Source organism: Rana temporaria, chromosome 2 (assembly GCF_905171775.1).
Source record: "Rana temporaria chromosome 2, aRanTem1.1, whole genome shotgun sequence".
NCBI classification, from domain to species: Eukaryota; Metazoa; Chordata; class Amphibia; order Anura; family Ranidae; genus Rana; species Rana temporaria.
The window spans coordinates 443,439,222-443,462,932 of record NC_053490.1 but is presented as its reverse complement, the minus strand read 5'-3'; the positions used below and the strand labels follow the sequence as shown (position 1 = coordinate 443,462,932).

Below are 23,711 nucleotides of genomic sequence, written 5' to 3'. Positions count from 1 at the left end.
ATACACACACACACACACACCTACCAATCAGCCACATTATGACCACTGACAGGTAAAGTGAATAACATTGATTATCTTGTTACAATGGCATCTGAAAATGGGTGGCATATATTAGGCAGCAAGTGAATGTGTTGTCCCTTAAAGTGGTTTTAAAGTCTCATGGGGGGGGGGGGGGGGAGAGCTGTGACTCTATGTGTCTTATGGATGCATAGAGTGGGGTTCAGGAGCGAGCACACTCCAGTGGCCCCAGAGCTTGCTATTGGAGGCACTGACAGAAGAGGAGAAGCCAGGAGCGCTGGCAGGGGACCTGAAAAGCAGGAGATTGGGACTGCTCTGTGCAAAACCACTGCACAGACAAGGTAAGTATGACATTTTTTTAAATGGCCAAATTGTAATGACTGTTGGGTCAGAGCAACCCCAAAACTGCAGCTCTTGTGTTTCCAGTCTACAGTGGTCAGACTTACGAAAAATGGTCTAAGGAAGAAAAAACAGTGAACCGGTGATGGGGTCATGGGTGGCCAAGCCTTGTTGACGCATGTGGGGGGTGACACTGACCTGTAGCTTCTGTTACTCAAATTGCTGAAAAGTTAGTACTGGTTTTGAGTAGTCAAAACACACAGTGCATCACACTTTGGGCTGCGTAGCCAGACTGGTCAGGGTGCCCATGCTGACCCATGTCCACAGCTGAAAGCGCCTACAATGGGCATGTGAGCGTCAGAACTAGACCACCAAACTATAGAAGGTGACCTAGTCTAAAGAATTTAAGAAGAATGGTTTGAGGAACACAACAGTGAGTTTGAGGTGTTGACTCCAAATTCCCCAGATCTCAGTCCAACTGACCACTTGTGGGATGTGCTGGAAAAACAAGTCCAAACCATAAAGGCCCCACCTCGTAACTTACAGGACTTAAAGGATCTGCTACTAACACTATGCACTTGTATTGTTTGCATTTTATCTTTAGTTTACTTAAAGGGGTTGTAAAGAAATTATTATTTTTGTTTTAAATAACAAACATGTTATACTTACCTCCACTGTGCAGCTTGTTTTGCACAGAGTGGCTGTCTCTGGTCCTCCCCGCAAGAACTCCACTCATTCATGCAAGCTCCCATAGCCGTTTACTGTATCACTCGGCCCCGCCTCCCGGCGTGCCGCATCATTGGATGTGATTGACAGCAGCGACAGCCAATGGCTGCGCTGCTTTCAATCCATCCGCTCTAGCCAATCAATCAACGGCCAGGCTGAGCGGCGAAGAGGATGTCGGGGCCGAGCGCGGGACTTTCGAGGGGTCAGGTAAGTATAACGGGGGGCAGTCGGAAGTTTTTTCACCTTAATGGGTAGAATGCATTAAGGTGAAAAAACTTTTACCTTTACAACCCCTTTTAGGCCCCGTACACACGACCAAACATGTATGCTGAAACTGGTCCGCGGACCAGTTTCAGCATACATGTTCGTTCGTGTGTAGGCGCGAGCGGGCAGAATTCCAGCAAACATTTGCCCGCCGGGCCTTTTCCCAGCGGACAAATATTCCTGGACTTGTTTTAAAACCGTCCGCTGGAATCCTGCCCGCTCGGACATGTTCGGTCGTCTGTACAGACCTACCGTACATGTCCGAGCGCCCGCCATCCCTCGCATGCGTCGAATGACTTCAACGCATGCGTGGAAGCATTTAAAAGGCAGGCCCGCCCACGTCACCGCGTTATCGCCGCGTCATCGTCGCGGCGACGGCGCGGACACGCCCCGCGTATTCTTTACGCGCGGACTTCTGTACGATGGTTAGTACAGCCATCGTACAGAAGTCCCCGGGCAGACATGTACGGTGAAAACGGTCCGACGGACAGGTTTCATTGTACATGTTTGCCCGTGTGTACCCGGCCTAAGTGCTAAAAATGCTAACTACTGTTGGTTTTTACTGCTATGGAAAGAAAAAAAAAAAAAAGATGTGCATGCATTCCGTTATTTGTGGACGGTGTTGCACTTGCACTGTTATTGACAGGAGACTTATATATATATATTTTTTCCTTAGCTGCCATTTTTTTGGTCACTCTAAATAGAATGATGATGAGGATGAGGAAGGATGGATTATAGTTTAAGAATGGGCAATGTTTCAGGGATTCACCTAAAATATTCTGAGATCTAAGCTGTATACGTTCTCGTGTGGCCGTGTCATGGTGTATATTCTGTAGTCTCTGTAGTCATTAATGGCTCCCAGGAATAAAGATCTCCAGAACACAGCAAAATCAATGTAACCCGACCAGGGCCGCTGATAGGGAGGGACCACCAGTCCTCCTGGCACACAGGGGGGCCCAAAAAGCAGGGTCAATTAGTGTGATTTGGCGGAGGAGCAGTTACAGAAGGATGCGCTGTGCAGCTCCCTGCTGCAGCTGAAAGCCATTTTCTACCCCTTCTGCCGGCTTTCAGCTGCTGCAGGGAGAGACACAGGGCATCATTCCGGTAATTGCTTCCCCGACACTGACACGGATTCACCTCCCTATTTTGCCTGCTTCTGATCAATCCCCCTTCCCCGTGTGTCCTCCACTGTGAATATATATTTTTTATGTAAAAAAAACAAATAAAAGGGCTAATTCACACAGGTTCAATGTTATGTTTGTGTCCACTAATAATGAATTTAGTGTATTTTTTTGTGAAAATATGGCCTTGATATATTGGGTGGGGGGGGGGGGCCCTGCCAGGTAGGCTGTACGGGGCCCCATGATTTCTAACAGCAGCCCTGAACCCGACCATTGCATTCATCTTCTAAGTTGTGTGAGCAAGGCTAAACCTTTTCAGGACCACAGAGAGCTCCCATGTCCCTGCTATAAACAGCAGTAATTAGTGACAACAGACATCTGTTAAAGACAATCTATAGTCTTTAAAATTGTAATGTAAATCTTATCAATGTGTGTTCGTGTTTAGTAATATTATGTATAGATTGCCATATTATACACTCACTGGACAATTTATTAGGTACACCTTGCTAGTACCAGGTTGGACCTCTTTTGCCTTCAGAACTGCCTTAAAGTGGTTGTAACCCCCCCCCCCCCAAATACTATACTAGCTCATTATGATATACTTACCTTAGATTGAAGCCCCTGCAGCAGTCCTCGTCACCCCCTCCGGTGGCGACATCTCTCCCGGAGATAACTTCCGGGTAGAGAAAGGGATAACAAACGGTCAGATTTTCCAACAACAGCCTGTCATCACACAATTCCTGTCGGATAATCCGATCGTGTGTGCGAGGCTTTGCAGTCATTAAAGCACATGCCACAACAACTTTAAAGTGCCTTAAATTCTATGTACTGGAGGCTAGGCCCGCATTTCCACAATGCATCACTACTTTAAGAAAAAAAGTTGTATGTTGAGAACCACTTGCAATATCCATTAGATCTAACCCCTCTAACGGGTCTGTGAGTGGGCACAGACGAAGTTACGTATCAACACTACGAAACGCGTTGACGTCATCACGGCTCCGGACGCCTCTCTCTCTATGCCCCATAGCAGTGGAAAACCGAAGCGGTGACTCGCGGGAACACGCGAGTAAGAAGAAGCGAGGGGATGCTCCACATGAACTTTAGAGAGCACTAAACACTCGGTGCGTACCAAAGCTACACACAGACTACCTCCAGAAGTATATAGCTGGATCTGCCAGCTTAGCGGATCAGTGGGAACTGCATCACATGACCGGACGGCACGGTTGTATTATCCTCCCTGTATGCTGATATACATAGGCGCATCTGACAGTTAACAGACGCCAACTACAGCGATTGGATTACACAACAGTAAGGAGGCAGCCATTAGCCAACGGATCCCGGATCTCTGTGAATTTGTGAACCTTACTGGTAAGATCGTTCCATTATCCTGTTTCCACATGCTCTGCTAAAATATGGAAGCCTATAATACAGACCTTCGGTGGTAGCATATAAAACTCTCTAACCAAATCTTGCATCCAACCGCTTCACACACCGGAATCTCTGGAGTCCAAATAGGAACAGCACTACATACCCTCCTTGCAGGCAGGGCAGCCCACACAAGTCATTTTTTCCAAACTTTTTTTCATTTTGCAATTTACTCAAAGTGTATGCCCAAGCCTCAAAATATATGAACCTTATCTGATCTTGCCATCAGGTTCATATATGCAAGACCAAGACTCCTATTAAATTCAGGTCCGGTAACCTTAGTTATCCACTGCAGGGATACTCTTGCTGCCAATTCTCTCTATCTTCATACTAGGCTAACCGCCATACATATTACATCGGATTTCCGATTAGAATTGACAGCAAAAGTTATCCATCTGGCGTCCGGATTGCCATAGTCATTTATGTCCTGCATGTTTGTCATTGTCTGTGTCCTTTTATGTGCTGTTTGTTGCACGTCATATGAACTAGTTTCATACGTGCATTTTTTTGGCCGGCCAATGATTACAGGTTGTCACTAAAGCTATTCTAGCTCCTATAGTGTTATACTTGTACTACTGTCCCAGGTGTATAACTTATACCATGTAACTTGTTACTATTTATTAAACACAATATTTTTAACTACACAGACTGTCCGTCACTGCCTTAGTAGCCTCTCGGTTGTCCCAGGGGTCACCACCTCTCGGTTTCCCTGTCGGGGCAACAACTTTTCTTTTGTATATGCCTGTTGTTGGCTACGGCGGTGTTCCCCTAATTAGAGGAAGTGATAACGTGTAAAAAACTGGGACACTTATAATCTTAACACAGTGTGGTAGAGGAGGCTTTGCTCATCCTTCTTTTTATATACATTTGTAAAGACCATTGGAATGTATGCTAACGATTTGCTTCTTTACTTGCAGGATCCTAGCCCCACGTTGCAGGCCACCCTGAAAACTATTGAGCAATTTAGGGTATAGTCCGGCCTAAAAATTATTATAGACGATTACAGTTCTCAAGTACTCCTCATTGACACCTTTCCTTCCACGGTGGAAAAAGCATCTCTTTCTCTCACCAGAGTTAGTATGTTGACATATTTGGTCACACACACTACTAGATCACCCTCAGATTATATATAATTAAATATCAAACCACTATACTCTTTTTGGTCAAGGCCAGAACCCAGTTATAGGCTAAACTTCCACTGGGTGTCATGGGTAGAATTAATCTAATAAAAATTGTTCTTTTGCCCAAGATCCTATACCTTCTGTGGCATTCTACCATGTATTTATTAACGAAGTACGGTACTTCAAACTTATGGATTACATCCTTAAATGATTTGTCTGGGAAAATGGTAGGCACAGACTTCATTGGCACACCTTAAAAGCTCAATGAGCATGGGGGGAGCTGCCTTGCCTGTTTTTAATATCTTTTTGCCCTGTTATGCCATCTCTATCTCATAGACAAATCTGACCAGCAATGCTATAAAACCTTAATTTTCACCTCACTTGGGCACACTATGCCTCATCCCCTACGTGCAGTAATGCGTAGTCTGCAGGGCGCCAATGTGGCTGATGACCACACAGGTCTCCTGTATCACTATAAATGTATCTGGGACTTGCCCATTATCAAATTGAATCTTCCTATGATCCATGGTTTCTCTCCTTTATGGCACAACAAACAGTTAGCTGAGTGTCTTAAGATCCCACATGCAGAATTGTGGGCCTCTAGGGGCATTTACTAATTACACCATTCGCTCATTGCACAGTGTCTTAAACCCTTTCAATTACTGAAGGAAGAATTCTCACTTCCTAATTATATGCTTTTTCGCTACCTACAATTATATCATTCCCTACTAACTCAATTCTCTACTACTTACCCAACATTAGTGTTTATCCCTCTGTTAGAGATATTATGTAGCACAGAGCATAAAAAATTGATCTCTACACTATATAATATGCTTCTCACCCCCTTTGCCACAAAGCTTGCATACAAGGTCAAAATTCACTAAGGGGTAGATATAGATAACCTGGTTGATGAGGACTGGGGTGAGATCCTTGATATACAGTAGATAACCTGGTCGATGAGGACTGGGGTGAGGTCCTTGATATACAGTAGATAATCTGGTTGATGAGCATTGGCCCAAGGTCCTTGATATACAGTAAATAACCTGGTTGATGAGCATTGGCCCAAGGTCCTTGATATACAGTAAATAACCTGATTGATGAGGATTGGGGCGAGGTCCTTGATAATTTTTAATTGGTATCTACTTGGGAGATTGTCTCACACAAATATATATATTTCACAGGCCCTATCTGACCACTATTTCATTGTCCAAATTCCTATCTACACATAGCCCACTATGCTCAATGTGCTTGCTTGCCATAACACTTAAGTATTTTGGACACAAGTAGTGAGGTTCCTCCATAATACAATGGGCTCTCCGCTAACTCTGCACCTCAAACAATGCATGTTAGGGTTATAGCCGAATCACAAAGCAGATACATTTATGACAACATTGCTACATGAAAATGTATTTACTACAATAAAGCTGATTGTGCAAGACTGGATGTAAGCTGTCCCTCCTATCTTCCAAGCCTGGTTTTTAGAAGTAAATACTACACTCTCATATAAAAAGCTTACCTATACTCACAAGGGTTGTCCATCTAAGTACAATGAAATGTGGGACCATTGGTTGCAAGTTGCAACATCTTGGTACATGTGGGTGATTTTTAATTCTGCCCTCTTGTACTCCAGGGCCATGTCACATATCAGAAAAAAAGTTAGGGGAAAAAAACACGCTAAGCACATAAAATCTCAATAATCATGTATGATAACAATTGATGAAAGCAGCAAATCTCCTTTAAATAACACACAGTAAGGCAAAAATTTAAAAAATAGAATCACGCTAAAAACTCAGCAACATCATAGCTCAGCAGTTCATTGATAACAAAGTCCAGTGTTCAAAACTAAGGGCTTATTCATAGGATCCATCCACCAATTCCACAAGTGAGTTCCATCACCAAAGATATAGATGTCTCCTTACCAGATAAAGGTGACCCTCCGTTACAGAGGGTCATGGAATGCTCGTAATGATCAAGCCGTACATCTACTATCCGGTAAGCTCACATCATTTGACTCTACTCGAACCAGTGTGTGGGTAATTTCATAAAAGATAAAGGCTCCATATAGTGTAAAACCTTAAATACTTTTTATTAAAATAAAATAAATTGCACTAACAACCCGAAAAAATAGACAGCCTTAAGTATGGTGTTCCGGCCGGTGCACATCCAAACAGACCCGTTCTTCCAAGGTACGATGGCGATAAAGCGTGCAGTGATAATAATGTCACATATCCCCTTACTCATTTTTAGCTAAAGTTAAACTTTAAATGCATCTCAAATGCAAGCTTGATGTACATCAAGGGTCTTCAAACTACGGCCCTCCAGGTGTTCAGGAACTACAATTCCCATCATGCTTAGTCATGTCTGTGAATGTCAGAGTTTTGCAATGCCTCATGGGATTTGTAGTTCCGCAACAGCTGGAGGGCCGTAGTTTGAGGATCCCTGATGTACATTCTGCATGTGCAATCTACTCAAGCCTTTATAGAAATGTTTTCAGGAGGAAGCTAATGTTCCAGGAGAAGAATCCAGACAATTAGGTGAAGATCATACAAATATTAGACACACAGTCTCTCTATAAAGAATTTAACCTAGACCTTCTCTACTACAATGATACAATGCTAACCACTGCAACATTACAGAATCACAGGAATCCAAAGTCGTTTTTTTTTTTTTTTGCAAGCATATCATTTTACTGAAAAATAAATACTAATACCCTTTAATCAGCAGACAATAATGTATTTGAAGTGAAATAGATTGCTATAATCAGCAATATTTAATCTTAAAAGACCATAGAATATAAGGATCATTAACCTACACAGAAATACAATGCCAATGATAATGTATTATGCTTACAACAAACACAAATATGTATGCTTTATGAAACATCAGCAAATGACTTATGTACTTTGGTGGTTAGAAGACAAGGATACATACACCAAGGGCGGGCCTCTTGCACGGACTAGAGTCTTGGCGAGTGTGAGTTCCATGGATCCTGTGCCTCTGTACTAGTTCATCAGCTGAAGGATCTGTCCAGTAATGATCTGCTGTCTTTAGCTTTGTGTATTCTAGTGCACAAGGTCCCACTGAAGAATAACACAAGGGAAAATTAATCCACTGTGTGATACGCTTATTTGAAGAATACACATTACTGCAGTTTTTTCTTATACCATAGTTGTTTTTTACCATTGCAATAAAGGAATCTATGTGCAAATATAGTAGTTATTTAAAGAGCAACTGCAGTCAACACTGTAAATAAATCACTGAATGCTAATTGTAATGCTATCCAAGAATTGTTGCAGATAGTCCATTCAGTTTACTTGAAAGGAGCACTAGCACACATATTATTGAATGGTGAGAACTGTGGTAATCCATGGAATGGTAACGTTCAGCATATCTATTTCTTTCCCATTTCACATGCCTTTTATATACATTTGCCTCTATTATATGAAGACTAAGTTGTCCAGCAAAACTAGCAGTGAAGGGTAAGGACAAAACTGTATCACTGCTGGGGATGTGGTTGCTAGGCGCAACACAGGAGGAAGCCTTGGGCAGTAGGTGGAATCAGCACCACACAGAGTGATTAGGGTGTGCTACACCCCCTGCGCACGCTTATGGTTATGTCCTTGGTGCTGTATTGCCTAAAACATCAGCTTTAAGTTATTATTTTAGAAATAAACATGTATTACAGGATGCATCTGTGATGCAGTATTTGCAAAACATTATGTTTTTTTTTAAAGAAAAAGGCAGCAGTAGCAGTTTTCTTTCACACTGTCTCTGTATAACTAGGAGGTTTGCAGTAAGCCCATTGAAAAGAACAGAGCAAAAAGGAAGGGAAGGGAATGAGTCAATGACTCATTTAGCAGAAAGTGTAATCTGAGCTTCAACGACTGTAAATAACGGGTTCTTTTCAAATAGTTAAAATTAGCCCAGTAAACACGGAAAAAACGAACCAGAGCTCTATTTTCTGTCTGTAAATGGTAAACATGAAATATTTATATCCAATATTTTATGTTTACCTAATGAAATGCATTAAAACATTATTTGTAATTTGTTTCCTATATAAAGAAAAGACAAAAAGAAAATAGTCCTTTAAAATACCTGTACAAAATAAAATAACTTAAATATTTTAGCAACTACAAAATGGAAACATTAAAACATGGGTTGAATGACTGTATATAAATACTGTATATGATGTAAAGAGGAAAGGACCGCCGTTACTCCCGACCAGCCCAGGTGAATAAGCGATAAAGAGCGGCCTCATCCTACATGTCTTCCCCAAACCACACACACACTGATGCATTTCATCCACACTATACTGCCAAAAGTATTGGTCCACCCCTCCAAATCATTTGGTGGAGGGGGGATTATGGTGTGGGTTTGTTTTTCAGGAGTTGGGCTTGGCCCCTTAGTTCCAGTGAAGGAAACACTTAAGGTGTCAGTATACCAAGCCATTTTGGACAATTTCATGCTCCCAAATTTGTAGCAACAGTTTGGGGATGGCCCCTTTTTTGTTCCAACATGACTGCACTCCAGTGCACAAAGCAAGGTCCATAAAGATGGATGAGCGAGTTTGGGGTGGAGGAACTTGACTGGCCTGCACAAAGACCTGACCGAAACCCCTGGTATAAATTAGAGCGGAGACTGTGAGACAGGTCTTTTCGTCCACATCAGTGCCTGACCTCACAAATGCGCTTTTGGAAGAATGGCCAAACCTTCCCATAGGCACACTCCTAAACCTTGTGGACAGCCTTCCCAGAAGAGTTGAAGCTGTTAACGCTGCAAAGGGTGGGCCAACTCAATATTGAACCCTACGGACTAAGACTGGAATGCCAATAAAGTACATGTGCGTGTAAAGGCAGGTGTCTTAATACTTTTGACAATATAATGTATGTGTCCTAGAGGGTTTAGGAAGTAAGGCCTGCCTCTTGGAATATAGGGACTCTATAGTATCCTTAGAAACCCTCCTACTATGACACTATTACATCAAACAGTATATGTCAGTTATAAAACTGACTATTACAGGGCCATTAGCGTACAGCCCAGTTCACTTCTTATATCACAAAAATTTGCACTAAAATGTACATGGCTATAACTAATAAACTGTGAATTTTGTTTTAGTCTTACCTAAAAGAACTGCCAATATCGAACCACAAACTGGATCAGCCAATAAAGCTTCTTTTTCGTAATATTTACTGTAGAGATAAACAATAAACAATCAAGTATTGCATGCACTGACTTTATATTTATAATATAATCATTATGCGAGATGTTAAAGTGCAAGATTTGAGTTTTTACAATCTTCATTACAAAGAAAACTTTTTTTGGAACCTTTATTTTAGGGACAGTGTTTGATTTAAGTGCCACTGCACAATGGTCATTAAAGATGCCTGTGTGAATCTTCTACAACCAACCTGGTCTTATTATAGAAAGGTGCAATCCCACTTATTTGTTAATAAGTATACAGTATTATGAAAACAACACAATTCATCTAGTAAATACAAAAGTAACACAAATTGTGGATTTAATCAGGCAAAATAATAATAATAAAAAAAAAAACAGGAAAAACACCATGCATATAAAAGCATAATCGAGAAATCACCAAAATCATATGAACAAATCACAGTGAGAAACAAAAGTATAATAATGCATAATGAAACCCTGATGTGTATAAATTCTTTTCACAAATCTTCATCAGGGGGTGTGTACCACAGTGGCTAAATAGGACCAATGTTTACATAATCATCATATTTCTTGAAAGGAGAAAACACTGTAGAGAGTAAGGTTCAGGCTATTGGAGTACAAAGGTCACCATGGAGTCTCCCACTAATAATAAATCCATTATCCTTTCAGGAAATATGAGGATTATGTAACCATTGGTCCTATTTAACCAATGTGATACATGTCCCCACCACCCCCCCGACGAGGATTTGTGTCAAGAAATGAAACGCGTTTAGGTTTTATTTGGCATTATTATGCTTTTTGTATCTCACTGTGATTTGTTCATATGATTTTGGACCGTTTTACATGCATTATGCTTTTTTTGTGCTTTTAAAAAACATAATAAATGCTTCATTTTTTTATTTTTGTCTGATTTATTGTTGTGCTCAATAGAATTCCCAACTTTTGTACTTTCTTATTTACTATAGCAAAGCAGGAACAAAGATGGTCTCTGGACAGCCACACTCTGAACAAATTGTAGCCTTTTATTAAAAGAAGGACAGCACTACAAGTTGTCTGCAACGGATATTCATCTGGGTTCCCACCTGGAGCGGCTATTCCCTTTCCTCTTATTTACTGTACTTATAGGATGTGGCACTGTCTATAACCACATTGGGTTATATTTAGTTACTATCTATCTATCTATCTATCTATCTATCTATCTATCTATCTATCTATCTATCTATCTATCTATCTATCTATCTATCTAACATCTTTTCTCTCACTAAGGAAAGACATTTGGCTTTGCAATTTGGATAATGTCAAACAAGCTGATAATTTATGAGGAAATGGTGATAGATTGCCATGTACAGTAAAACCTTGGTTTGAGAATAACTTGGTTTGAGAGCGTTTTGCAAGACAAGCAAAATGTTTTAATACATTTCGCCTTGATATACAAGTGATGTCTTGATATAAGAGTAGCATCATGTCACAACTGAGTATTAAAGAGAATAGAGGAGCCTCTAAGTGTAGCAATATGGTTACATTTAATGAAGGTACAACATTTAGCAACTTATTGCTACACTTAGAGGCGCCTCTCTTATCTTTTATACCCTGTAAAAAAAAATCTTTGATATACAAGTGCTTTGGATTACAAGCATGTTTCTGGAACGCATTATGCTCGCAAACCAAGGTTTTACTGTATATTGTTACTATAAAGGAAGGACATGCATACTTCAGTAAATTAGCTTTACTATATCGTTAGCACTATATTTTCACACATTATAGAGCACATTAAGATACATTTTATCTCTGCCATAAGGCATGACTAAAGTCATTTCCAGCTGAATTATATTACCTCTTTTAAAGAGGATTAATATGTAATTCTTCTTTGCTGAAAGTCATTTGTTCTTTATAAGCTTTGCTCAGCTGGATTTAGCCCCATAAAAGCAAGTAACTGAGCAAATTTAAAAGTCTGCACAAGTACACCAGAATAAAACGATAATTAATTATATTTACATAAGCTATTGCACTGCCCTGTTGTGCAAAAACATCACATTTACATCACTATAATTTCCTATAGAATATATATATATATATATATATATATATATATATATATATATATATATATATATATATTTATATATATATATATACTGTATATATATATATACAGGTGGTTCTCAAAAAATTAGCATATTGTGATAAAGTTCATTATTTTCTGTAATGTACTGATAAACATTAGACTTTCATATATTTTAGATTCATTACACACAACTGAAGTAGTTCAAGCCTTTTTATTGTTTTAATATTGATGATTTTGGCATACAGCTCATGAAAACCCAAAATTCCTATCTCAAAAAATTAGCATATCATGAAAAGGTTCTCTAAACGAGCTCTTAACCTAATCATCTGAATCAACTAATTAACTCTAAACACCTGCAAAAGATTCCTGAGGCTTTTAAAAACTCCCAGCCTGGTTCATTACTCCAAACCGCAATCATGGGTAAGACTGCCGACCTGACTTCTGTCCAGAAGGCCATCATTGACACCCTCAAGCAAGAGGGTAAGACACAGAAAGACATTTCTGAACGAATAGGCTGTTCCCAGAGTGCTGTATCAAGGCACCTCAGTGGGAAGTCTGTGGGAAGGAAAAAGTGTGGCAGAAAACGCTGCACAACGAGAAGAGGTGACCGGACCCTGAGGAAGATTGTGGAGAAGGACCGATTCCAGACCTTGGGGGACCTGCGGAAGCAGTGGACTGAGTCTGGAGTAGAAACATCCAGAGCCACCGTGTACAGGCGTGTGCAGGAAATGGGCTACAGGTGCCGCATTCCCCAGGTCAAGCCACTTTTGAACCAGAAACAGCGGCAGAAGCGCCTGACCTGGGCTACAGAGAAGCAACACTGGACTGTTGCTCAGTGGTCCAAAGTACTTTTTTCGGATGAAAGCAAATTTTGCATGTCATTCGGTAATCAAGGTGCCAGAGTCTGGAGGAAGACTGGGAAAAGGAAAATGCCAAAATGCCACAGTCAGTGATGGTCTGGGTTGCCATGTCAGCTGCTGGTGTTGGTCCACTGTGTTTTATCAAGGGCAGGGTGAATGCAGCTAGGAGATTTTGGAGCACTTCATGCTTCCATCTGCTGAAAAGCTTTATGGAGATGAAGATTTCATTTTTCAGCACGACCTGGCACCTGCTCACAGTGCCAAAACCACTGGTAAATGGTTTACTGACCATGGTATTACTGTGCTCAATTGGCCTGCCAACTCTCCTGACCTGAACCCCATAGAGAATCTGTGGGATATTGGGAAGAGAAAGTTGAGAGACGCAAGACCCAACACTCTGGATGAGCTTAAGGCCGCTACCGAAGCATCCTGGGCCTCCATAACACCTCAGCAGTGCCACAGGCTGATTGCCTCCATGCCACGCCGCATTGAAGCAGTAATTTCTGCAAAAGGATTCCCGACCAAGTATTGAGTGCATAACTGAACATAATTATTTGAAGGTTGACTTTTTTTTTATTAAAAACACTTTTCTTTTATTAGTCGGATGAAATATGCTAATTTTTTGAGATAGGAATTTGGGGTTTTCATGAGCTTTATGCCAAAATCATCAATATTAAAACAATAAAAAGGCTTGAACTACTTCAGTTGTGTGTAATGAATCTAAAATATATGAAAGTCTAATGTTTATCAGTACATTACAGAAAATAATGAACTTTATCACAATATGCTAATTTTTTGACAACCACCTGTATATATATATATATATATATATATATATATATATATATATATATATATATATATATATATATATATATATATATATATATATATATTAAACATACCTCCCAACAGTAGGAATGTCCTGGAACTTTAACAAAATCCTGAACTCTCACAGACCTGGGCTGTGTCCCGCTACTGGAGCAGGACTGTTCATTCCTGTATGCAAATTGAATCCTTTTGCACACACAAAGGCAGCAATAATAAAAGTCCCAAACCTCTGCCATAATTGCACACACGCAAGAACTTTTTCTGCACGTGCACAAATGTGCCAAAGGGCTCTGTCAGGACACAAAAGCCAGAAGCAGCTATTCGCCACATCTGCACGTGTGCCATAATGGCAGCACTGGGGAAGGGGACGGGGGAAGCTAATAAATAGGGTTCCTCTTTGAAGGAAAAAAGCCAGAAAAAAGAAAACAATTGCAGCCATTAAAAGCGGAAGTAAACCCATCTATTTAATAGTTTCAAAATACAGTTACAATTCCGGCATGCCGGAAATGCTAATTGTTACATTGGTTGTGCGCTCAACAAAACTGTCAAACCATCCAATGGCTGATGTCATAACTGATCACATCATGGCAGTTTAAGATTAAACAGAGGCCAAGATGGCAGCCTCCTTGGCTGAAAACGATAGAGGGATGTACTTCCACTTTAAGGAACGGTAGGCTGCATTGTATTACATTTTTCTCTTGGGTTTAGACATATTTAAAAGATTGTGGTCACCATAAGGTGCCAGATGGTAACGTTAGACCCACTGCAGCACAAGAAAGCACTTGCTGAGTGCTACAGTGTAACTTCCTTGTTCAAAGGAAGAAGATGCCCAGTAGGAGGAAACGCGTCAGTTGACAGCCATTGGTTACGCCACATCTGCCTGGTGAAGCACATGCCGGCGTGCTACTTCGGGTCCTATGATTAATTTTTGGATATTACATATGAAAAGTGAGTGTAACAAATTTTTGATGTTAAATAAAATAAATGGAATTATGCTATGTGCATTCCCAATTGTCTTCTTCACATATGCACCATGTGAGAGATGCACACATCTAAGACACATTGCCATTTAAACCATCGAGGAGGACTACAAATCCAAGCAAAACATCAGGATATTTTTTAAAAGTGCATATGACTCCTATATACAATTAAGAGTCCACAGAAGTCAGTGAGTGAGTGGGATCACTGGCAGGAAGCACAGCATGAAAAATATGCACTTATTTAAACTGATAGAACACGGCACTGTAAAAAGACTGCACTGTTTCTATGAATAAATGAAGAAACATAATGAAATTGACTAATCACCATTTATTTTACATATTTATGTTATTGATTTACTATTGATTATTGATTTAATATATGTTCTGCTTTTAAATATTGTATATTGTTGAGTGAGCAGCGCCTAAGTCGTCATCTTTAGTATAAGGGGATTTATAGCCTTATTAGAGCAGCAGCCGGTCATATTGCACATTGTGCACTAATTCAATTTAATTTAGATTTAATTTAAATTTGATTTAGATTCTACCGTGGATACATACACATAACTCCACAATATAAAGGATTAGTAGTGGTAAAAAAAAAAAGCACTTGTGGGTTTAAAGTTGAAGTATAGGCAAAACTTTTTATTTTTTGGATAGAGTAAGGGAGGGTTATAACCCCTGCCAGTTTATTTTTTGCCATCTGTGCCCTATTGTGGAGATTTCCCTTCACTTTCTGTGAGGAAATCCCTGCAAATTAAGGGATCTCTTGGGTTTTCCCAGGCCATCAGAACTAGTGTCCCCATTGGAAGATTTCCCCTCTATTACTTTTCTGGGGACAACCCAAATTTGGGGATTTTCTTTTACTTTTGCTTTCAATGATAACAGGACACATAGCGAAAGGGAATCTCTCTAACCAACAGGTGTTCTAATCCATCTCCACTAAAAGTTTTGTCTTTAGTTGTACTTTAATTATTTTTTCTTTGTATAATTCTCCTTTAAGGGGACATGACAGGGGGTGTGACCTATGCCTACATACTTTTGCTATTAGGTGTCCCTCGTTCAAATCGCAAAAAGTTGGGAGGTATGCCTATATCAGAAAGAACTGGCTATTTGCAGCAGCTCTGATTGCCAATGGTATACAGTAACAGGTGAGTGCAGGACAACGACCCGAAACGTACAGCCAGAGCTACAATGGAATGGTTTCGATCAAAGCTTTTTCATGTGTTAGAATGGCCCAGTCAGAGTCCAGACCTAAATCCAATTGAAAATCTGGGGCAAGACTTGAAAATTGCTGTTCGCAGACGCTCTCCATCCAATCTGACAGAGCTTGAGCTATTTTGCAAAGAAGAATGGGCAAAACTTCACTCTCTAGATGTGCAAAGCTGGTAGAGACATTCCCAAAAAGACTTGCCCCTGTACTTGCAGCGAAAGGAGGTTCTACAAAGTATTGACTCAGGGGGCTGAATACAAATGCACGCCACACTTTTTAAAATGGAAAACCATTTATCAATTTCCTTCCACTTCACAATTATGTGCCACTCTGTGTTGGTCTATCACATAAAATCCCAATAAAATATATTTATGTTTTTGATTTTAACATGATAAATTGTGGAACATTTCAAGGGGTATGAATACTTTTTCAAAGCACTTTAACAGGGGAGTGCAGGGAAGAGGAGTCATAATGTATTTCTTGTTACTGTATGACAGACTGCGCTTTTCCTGTATGTTAGCTGTTCTGATTATTTCCACAGACGAAGACAAAAAATGATACCGTGTATAGGAAAGAAGTTTGTATCATGGCAGAACCTGCTGTGATGTGTTTTGGAGATGAAGGGTATGCATTTCCTTGAATGGAAAGAAGATGAAAGGACTGAATAATGAACACAATGACGAATCTATTTGAATTTTAATACAGTGAAAACAAGTTGGATGTTAAGTGTAAGAATTACAGTACTCAGCTGGAAATCATCTGCTTGTACATTAGCTACAATTGTGGTTTGATAGAAAATAGACAATAATTCACTATACTCTGCATGCTCTGCGTGAATCTCTGCTGTTCCCTGCAGCTGATAGTAGACACACAGAATGACAGTGTTCATTGAAATCTTAATCCGTACATTTAATACCAATAGTGTTTTGCCTTCAATAGAACTTGAATGCGCTCAATAAAGTGACCATGTCACCAAAATTAGATTGCTTAAAAAAAACTTGTCGGTAATAGAAGAGAAAATATATACCTTTCCCACTGTCTGTGCTACCAAACCTAGATCCATTAGACCCCTTTCACACTGAGGGCGTATTGCAGGCGCTATCGCCTTTAAAAATAGTGCCTGCAATCTGCCCATAAACAGCTGCTCTATTGTCTCCAGTGTGAAAGCCCGAGGGCTTTCACACTGGAGCGTTGCGCTAGCAGGACGGTAAAAAAAAGTCCTGCTAGCCGCATCTTTGGAGCGGTGAAGGAGCGGTGTGTTTACCGCTCGTCCTCTGCTGCTGCCCATTGAAATCAATGGGACAGCGCAGCTATACCGCCCGCAATGCGCTGCGTCAGGAGTGCATTGCGGGCGGTTTTAACTCTTTCTCGGCTGCTAGCGGGAATTAAAAGCGCCCCGCTAGCGGCCGAAATGCGCCGCAAATACGCCCATAGCGTCGAGGGCAAAAATAGTGGAGTTTTACCGCCGATGTTATGGGTGGCTCAGTGTGAAAGGGGTCTTAAAGAGAAACGTTCCTCTGAAGTCAACTGAGAAACCAACATTAATGGGAATGTCATTGTTTTGTATCCCCCACAGCGTTCAGTTGTTCCTCTTGCTGACATCCACGTCACTGCAAGGCACAGTAGTGGCATGGATGTCAGCTGGAGGAACCACTGAGTTCTGCAGGGGACACAGAAGAATGACACTTCCATAAGCGTCAGACTTCAGTCTTCAACAGACCTACTGTGGGGCAGATTCAAAAAGAGATACGACGGCGTATCAGGAGATACGCCGTCGTATCTCTGAGTTCCGTGGGTCGGATCTATGCGCCTGATTCATAGAATCAGGTTCCGCATAGATCTCCCTAAGATCCGACAGGTGTAAGTGACTTACACCGTCGGATCTTAGGCTGCAATCTCACGCTGGCCGCTAGGTGGCGCTTCCGCTTGTATACGCGAGGAATATGCAAATGAGGAGTTACGCCGATTCAGAAACGAACGACCGCCCGGCGCATTTTTTTTACGTCGTTTGCGTTATGCTTTTTCCGGCGTATAGTTACCCCTGCTATATGCGGCGTATCCTATGTTAAGTATGGCCGTCGTTCCCGGGTCGAATTTTGAATTTTTTACGTCGTTTGCGTAAGTCGTTCGCGAATACGGATGGACGTAATTTACGTTCACGTCGAAACCAATGATGTCCTAGCGACGTCATTTGGAGCAATGCATGCTGGGAAATTTAGCGGACGGCGCATGCGCAGTTTGTTCGGCGCGGGGACGCGCCTGATTTAAATTTTACACGCCCCCAAGCCGCGGAATTTGAATTTTTGCCGGGGGATTTACGATACGCCGCCGCAATTTTACAGGCAAGTGCTTTCTGAATTAAGCACTTGCCTCAAAAACTTGCGGCGGCGTAACGTAAATCAGATCAATCAAATCTAAAGATCCGCTGACCTATCTGAATCTGGCCCTGTATGTTCAGCAGCATGGGAAACTGAAAAGGTTAGCATCTCTTCTTTTACAGGCAAACCTTTTTTAGGTAATTTAACTTTGGCAACAGCTTAACTTTGGTCAGAAGACATTCCACTAGAGTTGGTATTGCTCCACGTGAAAAGTTGCCCAGATGGACACCTCACTACCTACATGGAAAAATTCAGATCACATTCCATTAAAATCTTTATTCAGTGAGCTTTATTGTGGTAGTAGCATGGCTTACAATTCAGAATCTCACCTCCACTGACGCATTTTACCCTTGCCCAGGGCTTAATCATAAGGATAAATAAATAACAGGGCTGCAGCTAAACCACTTTAATACTGGGCACCTTCGCCCCTTTTCTTCCCAGGCTAATTTTCAGCTTTCAGTCCTCTCGCTATTTCAATGAGAATTGCGCAATCATACAAGACTGTACCCCAATGACATTTTTATAATTTTGTTAGAGCTTTTTTTTGGTGGTATTTATCCACAAATCAGTTTTTAATTTTTTTGTGATATAAGCAAAAAAAGAGCAGAATTAAAAAAAAAAAAAAATATTTCTACTTTGTTTTAAAAGAAATCCAATAAAATCAAATTTTGTCATACATTTAAGCCAAAATGTATTCTGCTACAAGTCTTTGGTAAAAAAAATCCTGTTAAATGTATAAAAATTGGTTTGTGTGATCACAGACAGATGTGCTCAGATGATCAACGAACATATGTGTGCAGATGATCATTGGGACATGATTTTACTTGGACATACAGTGAGGAAAATAAGTATTTGAACACCCTGCTATTTTGCAAGTTCTCCCACTTGGAAATCATGGAGGGGTCTGAAATTGTCATCGTAGGTGCATGTCCACTGTGAGAGACATAATCAAAAATGTTTTTTCCAGAAATCACAATTTATGATTTTTTAACTATTTATTTGTATGATACAGCTGCAAATAAGTATTTGAACACCTGTCTATCAGCTAGAATTCGGACCCTCAAAGACCTGTTAGTCTGCCTGTAAAATGTCCACCTCCACTCCATTTATTATCCTAAATTAGATGCACCTGTTTGAGGTCATTAGCTGCATAAAGACACCTGTCCACCCCATACAATCAGTAAGAATCCAACTACTAACATGGCCAAGACCAAAGAGCTGTCCAAAGACACTAGAGACAAAATTGTACACCTCCACAAGGCTGGAAAGGGCTACGGGGAAATTGCCAAGCAGCTTGGTGAAAAAAGGTCCACTGTTGGAGCAATCATTAGAAAATTGAAGAAGCTAAACATGACTGTCAATCTCCCTCGGACTGGCGCTCCATGCAAAATCTCACCTCGTGGGGTCTCAATGATCCTAAGAAAGGTGAGAAATCAGCCCAGGACTACACGGGAGGAGCTGGTCAATAGCAGGGTGTTCAAATACTTATTTTCATCACTGTATGTGGGGGACAGGTGTTTTTTTCTGTGTGGGCACATGTGTGTGGGGACAGTGTTTTGGGGACAGTGATCAATGTGTAAAAAGCTGTAAAAAACAGCTCATACTCACTGATCACTGGCCGGCTGCAGAGATCAGCTCTCCTCTCCTCATTGACAACTTCCGTGTGAGGAGAGGAGAGCCGATCGCCTAGCAACCTGGGGTGCCAAAGTTCGCCATCACTGCTCTATAGTGTATAGTTTTTTCAATTAAAGTGTAAGTAAACCCTCCTATTGTTTTCAGCCAAGGAAGCTGCCATCTTTGCCTCTTTTTAATTTACAACTGCCACGATGCTGCACATGTGATCAGTTATGAAACCAGCCATTGGATGCTTTTACAGTTTGGGTGAGAGCACAACCAATGGGAGTGTTTCATTTCCGGAAATGAAACAGTTTTACGGATGGGTTTACTTCCGCTTTAAGAGCACAAAGTGTAATTTCTGTCTGTTGCTTCATTCCTCTGCTATCAGCATGAATCACTTCTGACAAATTTTTACTGACACCAAAAGTGACAAGGAGGAGTCTCTAGCTGATTGACAGCCTCAGCTCTGTTCCTGTGTGCAGGGGGTGTGTCCCTTCCCTCCAATCCGCTCTCACAACTCTCATTACTGAGCTCTGCAGTGTGACATTTTAGTCCCCTTTTTTTTGACAGCTCAGACAAACATGATAAATTCTGCACTTTGAATGGCTGTAGAGAAGAGAAGACTGCAGATAAACAGGTACAACTTATGTAGGAAGATTTATTTAATCTCTGTGTATCATCCAAAGCCAGTCACTTCACTGGGTATATGTAAGAGTTACAACCACTTCAAGGTGAATGTTTATATATAAACTATGCCACTGAAAGTTATTTTTGTAACTAAGGCAATAATTCGTTGACTGTCTGACCAATTCTGGTTGACAAATCAAATCATTGTAAACATTCCTTTTGTGTGTCAGTTGTAAGAAAAAAATTTTTCAAGGTTTTCTCTATTCTTACTTATGTAGCTTGCCTTATTCGTAGTGTATACGTTGTGGCTATAGTATGTATAGCATTGCTGAAACACAAATTACTCAACAGCTCATATGGGCACAAATGTGAAGTTTTGTGCAAAACAAACACAAACCTAAATAACTGTTTTAGTTCTACAGCAGGGATATGCAATTAGCGGACCTCCAGCTGTAGCAGAACTACAAGTCCCATGAGGCATAGCAAGACTCTGACAGCCACAAGCCTGACACCCAGAGGCAGAGGCATGATGGGACCTGTAGTTTTGCAACAGCTGGAGGTCCACTAATTGCATATCCCTGTTCTACAGCATGTTCTATTCAACCCAAAACTAAATATTGGTTGAAGTAGAATTAACAGTAAAAATAAAATACGATTTCTTACCTGCAGTTATCCACAATGTACTGGACAATCTTATCAAGCACTCTTTCTATCAGTGCCGTCCGCACCCAAATGTGCTTAAGGGCTTGTGGGGTGAGGGTGACCGTCCTTCCTGTGGTTGAACTTTGTCTTTTTAAGGACTCTTGGCCATTGGAAAGATTTTTTCTAGGAAAAAAATAAGAACTTTTAACCAATGGTGAACTTAAAATAAAACGTTACATGTATTTAATATTCTTTTTTATTATGTGTTGCAAAATATTATGAGTTTAACATTAGGGATCAGTTCTCTGCCAGGGTTGTATCTACTGTGTGAGAGTCAGATTGCTGTCTGAATAAACTACTTACACCATGTTTACCGGTTTATAGCTATTCTTTAACCTTCTTCAGACATCCTGATGACTGTTCTCAGGGGAAAAATTGATTAACTGCAGAGTTGTCTGGCAGTGCTCACTCTCCATACATATATTAATATACACACCCAGGTAAGATGGAAACATTACATCTGATGTCTATGGATGGCTTTAAAGGAGTTGTAAAGGAAAAACATTTTTTTTGCTGAAATGACTGTTTACAGGGTATAGAGACATAATAGTTAACTGATTCCTTTTAAAAATGATTAAAAATAGATACAAATCAATCATATAATGTACCTTCAGTTTCAGTTTCGTATTTTTACAGCGACTCAGAGCCAATACAGGGCAGTGATGGTTTGTAAAACGAAACTGATTGGTGTTGAGGGGTTTTAGACACACAGTAATCACACCTCCTTGATTAGTGACCACAGAGAGAAAGCTCCCATGACTTTTTTCATCAGGAAACAGACAACCAGGAAGTGTTCAGAACAGAGAAGGATTAGAGAAAAAACGAACAATGAGGACATGAAACCAGCACTGCAGTAAGGTAAAGGAAGCTATTTAGCTAAAAAAAAATCCTTTAGTGACCCTTTAACGTCATTGGAAGGTAAAGCATTAAAAAAAAAAAAAAAAAATACCTTTAAAAGTCATGTTCAACAAGCTGCCCATTGACATGAAAAGATTAAGGTGGTTGTGCAAAGCTATTTACCACTATTTGCATAAAGTAGCGCATGAGCATAGGCATAATGCACCAAATTTGAAATGTTTTTTACATTAGAGGGAATCACCAGCTGAAAACACAGATATCTGAATGATGCCTGTAGCTGCAGGCATCATTCAGATATTACCACTTTGATCCAAGGATGTCATATGACGTCCTGCGGGCAGTAAGTGGTTAATTTAGTAGACAAAAATATTTTCGTCCATAAATTAACACTGGTTGAGAATTGTGGAAATTCACTATGCAATTAAAGCAACAAGGATTTAGCAAAATAGGCGTGCTAAACCTATACTGTATTTTGTACAATGGGGGTTCATTTACTAAAGGCGAATAGACTGTGCACTTTGCAAATTGCAGTTGCACTCTGAAAGAGAAGTTGCTCCAGAGCTTAGTAAATGAGCAGAGACTCTGCTGACTTCCATCATCCAATCATGTGCAAGCAAAAACATTTTTTTTTTAATTTTCCTTGCACGTGATTGGGTATTCTTTGAAAAGTGATCACCCCCTCCTGGTCAGTCAGTCACCAGCCCCGGTCGCGATCGCATCTACTGTAGGTCGCGGGCTACGCATCCTCCTCCTGGTGCTTCATGGTGCCCCCCCCCTCTGCGTCTCTTCCCTTTTCTTTCTCGGCGACCAATAGGATCGCCTCTCTTTTTGGCAAATTGGGTGACGGGTCTCCCCCCGCTTTTTGATTGGCCGGGAGGAGAATCTGGAAGACAAAAGCGAATTTGAAATTACGTGCTTCAAAAAAACATTGGAATCCATGCGTCTGGCGCCCCGCATGTAGATTAGGGGGCCGGACGCCTGGAGTAGGCGGTGCCCCTGTGCCCCGTATGGACGGGCCACTGCCTCATTTACTAAGCTCTGTGCATGTTCACTTTGCAACATGCACAGTCTATTTGCCTTTAGTAAATCAACTCAGTTCTGTGAAAATGAATCTCCTGCCTCTGATTTTCTACAAACTCTACCAATACTGCTCAGCTGCATCTGAATCACCTATTTACTTGCTGATAACCATTCTAAATGAAGGAATATAAAACAAAAAGTGTTAAGAGATTGTGTGCCAACAGGCTCCATCTGGCCCTGGATAAAGTGTTCCTCTCGATCAGTTCTGATATAGAGCCTGTACTTGCTGGTTATAATGAAATATAATAGGTGTGGAAGAAAAAACAAGCTTCCAATAGTATTCAGTCCAATGCTTCTTCCTTGTCTCGCTG

General features: G+C 40.7%; 1 protein-coding gene across 2 annotated transcripts in view; it reads right to left on the bottom strand.

Annotated features, from left to right (window-relative positions):
• The window catches only part of SGSM2 (small G protein signaling modulator 2), a 436,818-nt gene that overhangs the window by 79,550 nt on the left and 333,557 nt on the right, over nucleotides 1-23,711 (bottom strand). For both annotated transcript variants that reach the window (XM_040338437.1, XM_040338439.1), the window contains exons 4-6: nucleotides 21,424-21,585; nucleotides 10,136-10,203; nucleotides 7,946-8,094 (exon numbers count right to left, since the gene is read on the bottom strand). In XM_040338437.1, the coding sequence (XP_040194371.1) occupies nucleotides 7,946-8,094; nucleotides 10,136-10,203; nucleotides 21,424-21,585 (379 nt within the window). The remainder of the gene's footprint in view (nucleotides 1-7,945; nucleotides 8,095-10,135; nucleotides 10,204-21,423; nucleotides 21,586-23,711) is intronic.